The sequence below is a fragment of the Brachycentrus maculatus genome, unplaced genomic scaffold (assembly GCF_059751285.1).
Source record: "Brachycentrus maculatus isolate JH-2025_06_01 unplaced genomic scaffold, ASM5975128v1 h1tg000469l, whole genome shotgun sequence".
Classification (NCBI taxonomy): Eukaryota; Metazoa; Arthropoda; class Insecta; order Trichoptera; family Brachycentridae; genus Brachycentrus; species Brachycentrus maculatus.
In genome coordinates, this window is record NW_028281216.1 from 1,373,968 (window position 1) to 1,383,638 (window position 9,671).

At 33.5% G+C, this 9,671-nt stretch overlaps 1 protein-coding gene across 1 annotated transcript; it reads right to left on the bottom strand.

The window, feature by feature from the left end:
* Positions 1–360: 360 nt before the first annotated feature.
* On the bottom strand, positions 361–9,218 carry Pbp49 (proximal sequence element A Pbp49). The gene is made up of 6 exons (XM_088271881.1): positions 8,875–9,218; positions 6,863–7,082; positions 4,708–4,791; positions 3,745–3,909; positions 2,325–2,513; positions 361–797 (listed from the first exon to the last, which is right to left on the bottom strand). The coding sequence occupies exons 1-6, from the start codon at positions 9,063–9,065 to the stop codon at positions 492–494; spliced, it is 1,155 nt and encodes a 384-aa protein (XP_088128007.1). The 5' UTR covers positions 9,066–9,218; the 3' UTR covers positions 361–491.
* Between the last annotated feature and the right edge of the window lie 453 nt (positions 9,219–9,671).

The following is a 9,671-nucleotide window of genomic DNA, read 5'->3' on the forward strand; positions in this document are numbered from 1 at the left end:
GCCTGTCAAAGGGTTTGGAAGATTTGAATGAATATAATTCCTTAAAAACATTTTTAATGTGTCCAAATACTTGTTCACAAATCTGGATTAACTCCATTTATAAAAAAGCTTCTTCGTCTCACCAATAGATGTCACTAGTGAAAATTCTAGTGATTCTTGTACAATGTTTAAAAAATTGGATCATATATATATATATATATATATATATATATATATATATATATATATATATATATATATATATATTTATAGAACTTCCAAGAAATTGAGTAGTGTGGTTGTAGAATCATGGTTAGAATTGGTGAATGTGTAAAGTGATCACTTAAACTAGTCTATAACGGTCGTAAGCCCCGTAAATGCCCAGACTTCCATATTCTTCTTCATCTATGTTGAGATGTCGAAAAATAATATGGAAAATATTTTTATATACTTAATCTATTTTTTTTAATGCTTGTCATAGAAATCCTCAAACCCTTTTAATATAGTTCTATTTACGATGCCACAATGGAGTCATAATACAGGTAAGCCTTAAAATTGCCCACTTTTTTCCCGTCGACATAATTGTAGCTGTAGAAACATTGATCGCAGAAGAAAGCCGGATCAAATGGGACTCTGTCACTCTCTTCCAACCTCCACTTGGCCAGGTATGTTCCACACATCATGCAATACCGCGCTTTCTTCATGGCCACAGCTGTATACAGAGGATAACTGGAGCTGACACAGATATCGGACGGCTGAAGGATCTGTATGTCGGAAAAAGTAAATAAATGTTCGCAGTCTCCTAAATGTTGGTAAACCTGTAAAAAAAATAACAATATTTGTATTCCTATTATGTATACATATAAACATTTCAACATTTTACATCTCACCAATAGATGTCTCTAGTGAAGTACTAGTGATTCATGAACAAGGTTTCTAAATTGGTTCATATATATAGAACTTCCAAGAATTTGAGTAGTGTGGTTGTCAATAATGGGTAGAATTGGTGAATGTTACACGTGTGTAAAGTGATCACTTAAACCAGCCTATGACGGTCGTAAGCCCCGTAAATGCCCAGACTTCCATATTCTTCTTCATCTTTGATGAGATGTCAAAAAATAATATAAACATTTCAATTAATGTGAAACTCTTTTTCTAAACCTAAGAAAAACATTATGAAAAAAATAAATTATTCCCTTCTTAAACCTAGAAACTCTGACTTGGAGTCTGCATCACTAAGTGTGGGGTGAAAACATGACTTTTATTCTCACCAAAGCTAACTAAAACTAAAACATAAGTTTACTTGATCACTGCAGTGCTCACATTACCAATTCAAACCATCAATTTTCAGGGCAGGTAGGTCAGATTATGATCATTTTGTGTTTAATTCTGTATAATAATATTCTGTCTAAATCAGGGGTGGGTATATTTTTTGGCTGCCGGGCCACATTAAAGATTAAACATTGACATTGGCCGATTAAAACTCCCGTTTACGGTTTCTATTTAAACGGTTAACCCTTTGCCCGTATCACATACAGGCAACAAAAAAATAGGTCTTTGTGGATTGGCCGTACCTGATACATATGATATGATAAGTACACGCGCACGCAGCTTCACAATGTTTTGGACCATCTCATTTTAGTTGCGCACAAAACTTGGTGAATACCTACAATGTTTATTTTTTTACAAAAATGTTAATAATATTTGTATACAACCACTCACCGAGATTTTTATGTCTACCGGTTTCGAGACGTATCCGTCACTTCGTTACGTAACGCATGTCTGTGGTGAAAACTGTAGTGCATGTTGGTCTGCGGGTCGACCAAAAATCGCATGTTTTAAACATTTTGTGTAGTTTTAAGTGTGTAAATGGTGCTATGGTGGTGAAGGGTGGTATTGTTTGCATGCTGTAATAGTGATTGTCCTGACGAAGAGACGGATACGTCTCGAAACCGGTAGACATAAAAATCTCGGTGAGTGGTTATATACTAATATTATTAACATTTTGTAAAAAAATAAATAAGTAAAAATGACTAACCACAAAGTAAATGCTTTAAATATTAATAATACTGAGAATACTTACAATGTATTTTATTTTTATTTTTTAGGTACTTATCGGAGCTAATATTAAAAAAATTAAACTTTTCAACTTCAACTATGGTCAATAAAAGCAACATTTAGGAATATGTATTTTCACATTTTTCCCGTTTTTAAATCACATTTTCATATGTTGTACAAAATACATATCACGGGAACGCGCGGAAGTTTTTAGCATCATAAGGGAAGGGTTAAAACTAATCAGTCAAAGGGTAAGTGAGTGAAAAAATATACGCATAAAATCATACCTGCACCAATCCCAGCTTAATATTTATTTCCATGAAGGTAGTATTTTCCATTACGGCTGTTTTGAATTCACCAATATTATGGGCTTTAGCCCATTCCATTATGCACTCGCTGTAGTCAATATTAGTGGGGTCCCGAAAGTCATTGTAGAATGTATTATTGATGAATAAAAATCCCGATTTTAAGTGTTCCTGGAAAAAGAATCAAAGTAAGAAAAAAAAGTGACAATTTTTAATATAAATGCTAATGTACCTAGAAAATAATAAACTTCATATTATTTTTTGACATCTCATCAAAGATGAAGAAGAATATGGAAGTCTGGGCATTTACGGGGCTGACGACCGTCATAGGCTGGTTTAAGTGATCGCTTTACACACGTGTAACATTCACCAATTCTGACCATTATTGACAGCCACACTATTCAAATTTTTGGAAGTTCTATTTGTATACACATATGAACCAATTTCGAAACGTTGTTCTTGAATCACTAGAACTTCACTAGAGACATCTACTGGTGAGATGAAAATAAGGTTTTTTACTAAGCAGAAACTCTTTTATCAGTATGTGAGGTTTTATTTGTATCCTGGATTATAATCACATACATGAGAAACGCCAGAAAATATCATTTTCATTTTTATTATTTTAGCTTATAATTTCACTAGTTAATTTATTTACAACATTTTGTATGTATGTACATTTTGTATCAAAATGTTGTAAATAATAAACTTGTGTTACTAGGAGATATGAAAATATATATAAAATCACATTGTTTTTTTTTTATCGTGAAATAAATTTGTGATCTTGCGCTTTAAAACAAATGTCAAACATCATAAAATGTGTAAAAATATACACTTTAAAATTTAGTAAATATTTACACCATTAAAAAAAAGTATATCTACATTGTCCGCCTTTATAGTGTGGGTTAGCGCGTTTGGCTACCATGCTGGAGGTACGATTTCCTCTAGTGTTTTTTTTTCAGTCTAATATTCAATACTACCCTGGAAAAGCATGTGAAGCGCAGGACCTTTGATTCGTATAGTAAAATATCAAATTAACATTGTATCAATTTAATACCAATCAGGGGTAATTAAAATTGTTTTAAATTGCATTTTTATATAAATGTCACGTTCTGACAACAAAAGTTTATCTAAATATATCAGTTAAAAATCTGCTAAAAAAATATTTGTCACTGGCAGTATTATTTTATATGTATTGTATTTTAAATTTTCAAACCCTCATCCGCACCCAATGGGTGAATAGCGACTGCATCATATAAATTATCACCATGTAAGTTATCATCATATAAGTTTTCTTGATCGTTAACACGTGAAGGAAAGGTGATTAGCCCTCCGTTTCGGGTACCAGTCCTCGGTAATATTGGATAAATAAATTAGGAATAAATGAGGGAATTCGTTTAGATACCTTGGTATTAATTCTGGCATCTGACTCGGGATCTTCACTCAGATCAGTATTAGAGACAAGATCGTTTGAGCATAAAATCTTATCCCTCAAAATGTCTAAAGTATCACTGCCTAGAACAACTAAATCGTGGAAAAATTTTGGCTTGTGTGGGGACTTGCTACTAATCTGAAACAAAGAATAAAATATTCTCAATATTATTAATATTTAAAGCATTTACTTTGCGGTTAGTCATTTTAACTTTTTTTTTTCAAAACTGTTAAAAATATTAGTTTATAACCACTCACCGAGATTTTTTTGTCTACCGGTTTCGAGACGTATCCGTCTCTTTGTCAGGACAATCACTACCGCAGCATGCAAACAATACTACTCTTCACTACCATAGCACTATTTACACGTTGTAAAACATTTTGTGTAGTTTTAAGTGTGTAAATAGTGCTATGGTAGTGAAGGGTAATATTGTTTGCATGCTGTGGTAGTGATTGTCCTGACGAAGAGACGGGTACGTCTCGAAACCGGTAGACATAAAAATCTCGGTGAGTGGTTATAAACTAATATTTTTAACAGTTTTGTAAAAAAATAAATAAGTAAAGAATAAAATGTACAATCATGATAGACAACGATGTTCATACAGTCAAACTTCCACATTCACTCATTTATATCAAATGGCCGACTTAAAAAAAAGTGAGTTAACACACTTAGAACGGGTGCTTTTTACCCCTGCGGACCGCCGGGGACGGGATTTGATAATTATGTACATATAGTAAAGACCTTGACAAAGATATTGGTACGTAATATTCATATAAAAACATAAAATATGTAATTCCTTCTTTTTTTACTTTGAAATGAGGCTGGCGCAGAAGGTAAAATTACCCTTCCCTTCCTTAAGCATCAATCGACCGAACGGGTAAAAATACCTTTCCCGTCCATAGTGTGATAAGTTAAAAAGTGAATTTTAATACTTACATCAAAAAGGAAAGGATAATATACTCTTATTTGGATAACAACTTCCTTTCCAGGTACCAAGTTAGGAGGCTCCTTTGGTTCAACCTGAAATAATCCATTTATTATTACATATTATGTTGATAGATTTCATTTCAATCATAATTTTTTAGACTATCCTTCATTTTTACTACTCCTGTCCTCATATATATGATACATTGGGATGACATTTTTGCAGTTTAAGTATGGATTTGAATAAAATTGACCTTCATCTTCATTTAGCCACTTAACAGTCAAATTTTGGTGAGGAAATTCGCCAGTGCAAGAAATCGTCACCATCAAGTCGAAACAAGATTGTCCGAATACCGCTCCGGTTAGACAATAAAAACAAATACATAAATATATTTGGCTCAGGCAAAACAAATCATGTCGGAATACAATTTTCCCGAGCAACAGTCAGGGCGTTTGTCCACTACACGGAATTACACAGAATTTTACCGTCCGGCACGTCAGTTAGCGTTTTAAAACAATGATTGGCTTGTGCTTTTGTCCATCTTTCTTCAGATTAGAGCTCTTGGTCGGTGCGTGAACACGTTGCGCGTAAATTCAATCACGCTAAACTGTTGTAGTCGCTTTCATTTTTCAAAACCGGACTGCCAGACGGTAAAATTCCGGGTAGTGGACAAGCGCCCTCAGGCTTATCATTACAATGCAGGGGCGTGCATTCCATACAGGCAGAAAAGCAGTGCCTATCCTAACTTACCCACGTGACATATAAAAACGCAACCAGTACCTACCCTAACTTACTAAGTAGTACCTAGCTTACCTTACTACCTTACCTCTACTGATTACTCTAGTAAGTAGTACTAGCTTACTTTACTACCTACCTATACTGCCTACCCTAATTAATTATCTGTGCATACCACTGTTACAATGCAAACTCCTTGCCTGAGTTATACTCGGGCTAGATTGGGAAGTAATTAATAAAATAAAAATTTAAAAAACAATTTAACTATAAAAGCATTTTTTGGGTTTTTAATCTATTATTCTTTTCAACTGTTTAGACAAATTAAGTCTTAGCGTCTTCGGTACTCAGCGTCAATTATTATCTGTGTTGGCAAAATTAAGGTTGTAAAATATTGACCATTGATTCACTGCGTAGTAACCTAGAAAAACATTATGACCATAAAATCTAAATAAAAAGAATACAAGTATTGAAAAATAAAAAACATTTGTATCCTATTGCACAGCATTTCTCGATTTGCGGGTCGCGACCCGATACCTGATCCCAAAGTAATTTTACCAGATCGTGGTTATCGTAATTTACAATCAAAACTTATGTATCTGTGAAGCACTCAAAATGTCTTGAATAGTAACAATAATCGGTAAAAACAACAATGAGAAACCATAGACAGAAGCGATTCAAATATTTGTGGGTCGAAGCGTCCAGCAGCAATAACCTCTTTGACGAAGTAAGAGAGTAAGCAAACAAGACCGCTATTGGCTGAGTGCTTGAAAAATGCTGTATGGAGAAACAAAGACATCCTGAAAGAGAGTAAGGTAAGGATCTATAAGACCAGCGTAAGACCGATCATGACTTACGGCATAGAAACAAGATCTGATACGACCAGAACAAAACGCCTTCTTAGAACCACTGAGATGAAGACTAAATGCAGGCGTAACACTTGGCGAAAGAGTAAGAAACTCAGAAATAAGGAAAATCTGTACCGTAGAACGGGGCGACTTGAACTTTGATGTGTTACTTGACCCCAGTACAAAAAAAAAATTAAATCTGTATTTGGTCTACAATAATGAACGTATCGACATGATTCATTGTTTCCCTGATAGGTGACACTTATTGTCACGATACTTCGATCGATACCACAATCTAAATATTGTTTTTGTACTGGGCTCAAGTAACACATCAAAGTTCAAGTAGAAGATGTATGATAAGGAAGAGCAAGAAGACACTTTTGGAGAGATCATGTGAGAAGATTGACTTTGGACTGGGTGGTGAGGATAGCAGCAAACGAGTGCATAGTAGGTAGCAGACACCCAAGAAGACCACCCAAACGATGGAGGGATAGCTGGATAACCTCCCAGGAGCAGGCTCCGAGAACAACAGGACACAGTCCTAACTAAAGTCGAAGCAGAAAGGATTAAAAATAAAAATACTTACTTTGAGTGAAGGCCATTTTTCGCTTCTGTATCTCAGCCACGTTGAAAAGGGAAAATGTTTCCCTTCGTGAAGGTTTTTCGCAACCTGGACACATCGGAACTTTAATGATTCCTCAGTTATTTTTATGGATTTAAAATGATTTTTTGTATACGAGGTGAGTTGGGAGTTTGAGGAATTCAATTTTGTAAAATCAACTATAGTGCCGGACAGCAATGTCGATCTGGAATTTAAAAAAAATATAGTACAGGAAATCTCAGCTTGTTTCTCTAGAACCGCCTTGACGCGATTCGTTTTTAATTGTCTAAAATAGTGATGTCCCAAGCTCCGCACGCAGCTTATACTCATGCGGCCCACAATGTGTTGTTGATCTATGGCGAATACGAAAATTTTCCTTTGTCAAAATTAATTTTGTAGACTATTATGTTATTTTAATGGCATCCCAAATAAACTAAATAAATATTCATTCTAATAAATTTATTATATAATAAAAATGTCAAATTAGCCCTTCAATTTATTTAATCGTTTGGATCGGCCCGAGATCATATCTGGTTTGGACAGACTTAGCTAATAAACAATATACACTAAGGCCTCACTTTGCATGGTACATACGTTCCAAAATATCACTTGCTATTTTCCATTGGAAATCATATCAACATCAAAGATAGGTAACCGTATTTTTCATTCAGTCCTTGAATGTAAAAAAAAGAAGAGTATTTACATAACAAAACAAAAGTAAAACTTTATGAATTATTATTATTTATAATATTTTTCGCAGATACTGTGGCACATTTCAACCACTTTTTATTTACAAGAACCTTGTCATCATCAGGGTTTATGTACTAAATTCTAAAACATTGAAATACTCATAGTTACTCATAATACCCTTCCCTTACCAAAAACTTCCACGCACTTCGTACACCATATGAAAATATGATTTTAAAAACTTCTAAATGTTGTTTTTATTGTGCATTGCGTAGCGAATATGTCAACTCGAGTTTGAGCGAGTTGAGTGGTTAAAACAAAGTTGTTTTATTTTATAAACTTTATTAATTAATTTAAAAAAAGACTAGATATTCAATCAAAAATGAAAAATACATACAAAAAAATTAGCAAATTATAAAATTATGTGTTCAGATTCTGAAGACGAGCTTGCGGCCATTGGAATATCTTTTTTTTTTAAATTACTCCAAAGTTTGCTGAACAGCTTGTTTTTTTAAGTTGAGGTAAAGTTCCTTGTAACAATAATATCATTTGCTACCGCACGAGAAACTTTTGCACTTCTTTCGCCATCAGAATCGATTTTTGGAAAAAATCTCCATTGCTTCGTCAATTAGATTCATTGCTTTAGAAATTAGCTGTGAAGTTAAATTTTGACGCTTACTTATATCTAGCGAGCTGTCTTTTTCGTAAGTGATTTTCAAATGCAGTTGCATCAATCCTCGTTAGACATTTCTTGGTTATGAGAAGCTAACAATTCATTTATGTCAACTTCGGGACAATAACGGGAAATTACCTTTTAGGAAATTTTAAAATGATTCTCTGAATAATAATAACAAAAAACAACGCAATTTGAAAAAACAACAACGTGTAGCGAAAATGCGTCTTAATTCACTAACAATGTAACTTTGAAAAAAACGCATAGTGAAACGACGCAAAGCAAGGTCTGAGTGTACAATATATTTAATACACCTATTTATTTAATGTACAACATACAGTAATAATGTAGTATCTTTATAAATGAATTAAATATACGGAATAAATGTAAGACGTCATCGCAATATTTAAATACGATGCATAATTTGATTTCTTAAATTCATTTGTTTTCATATTTAATATTTAGGTTATGAATCCCTGGAAGATTCATACACTTGCTTCCAAAACTCTTATATTGCAGTTTGAAAATTTTAGATTTTGATCTCATTCATGTCAAGGACTCGTTTGCGCGTTTGTTGTATACCTATAAAATTAAAGAAATTAGTAAATAATTCTAAACAAATATTATATTTTCTAACCGGCAACGCTCCGCAACATCTTTAAATTCTTCATCCGTAATGTCAAAGCCCATCAATTCCTTAATTTCATTTTCACGAGTTTCTTTGCTATATGCACGATCAGGAAAAATGCCCGAATTCGAGAAACTTTCTAAAAATTTTGCGGGACTTATGTGCTCCGAAGAATGTCTTTCATCTTTAAGCCATTCCATATTTTCCTTTCGTATTTAATTAAAATATTTTTATTGTATTTAAGTTATGGGTTTTTTAATAGATACAAAAATAAAGAATTTTACTTCATTGTCAACTAGAAATTCGAATTTCGACACTCAAAAAATCGAAACGTCAAAACGAAACGTTTTAAATACCATCAACAAAAATACTCTACCATAGACACATAGAAAATATCTTAGTCGGAGTTCTTACTTATGTAATTTATTACTTGGTACCTACCTACTTGCTTGAAAATCTTCATAAAAGACTACTACTACTACTACTACCATCACGCTGTTTTGGAAAGGAAGGAACGCCATACTCTTCTATCCTGACATACACTCTTCGCCTCCTTCACATCCATACATCTAGTCATCCATGCCCTCCGATTACGCAGACTTTTGACACCGCCAGATTTAAGGTTCTGATTGATCTGATCGTGCCAAGTCTTTTTCAGTCGTCCTCGTTCTGTTTTCCCTCCCACATTCGCCACACGTATTTTCTTTTTCTTTTTTTTCATAAATGGCAAACTTTTTAAATTTTTTTGTTTTTAAAACATAAATTATTATTTAAAGAGATCGATAGATGGTATTGGAATCAACAAT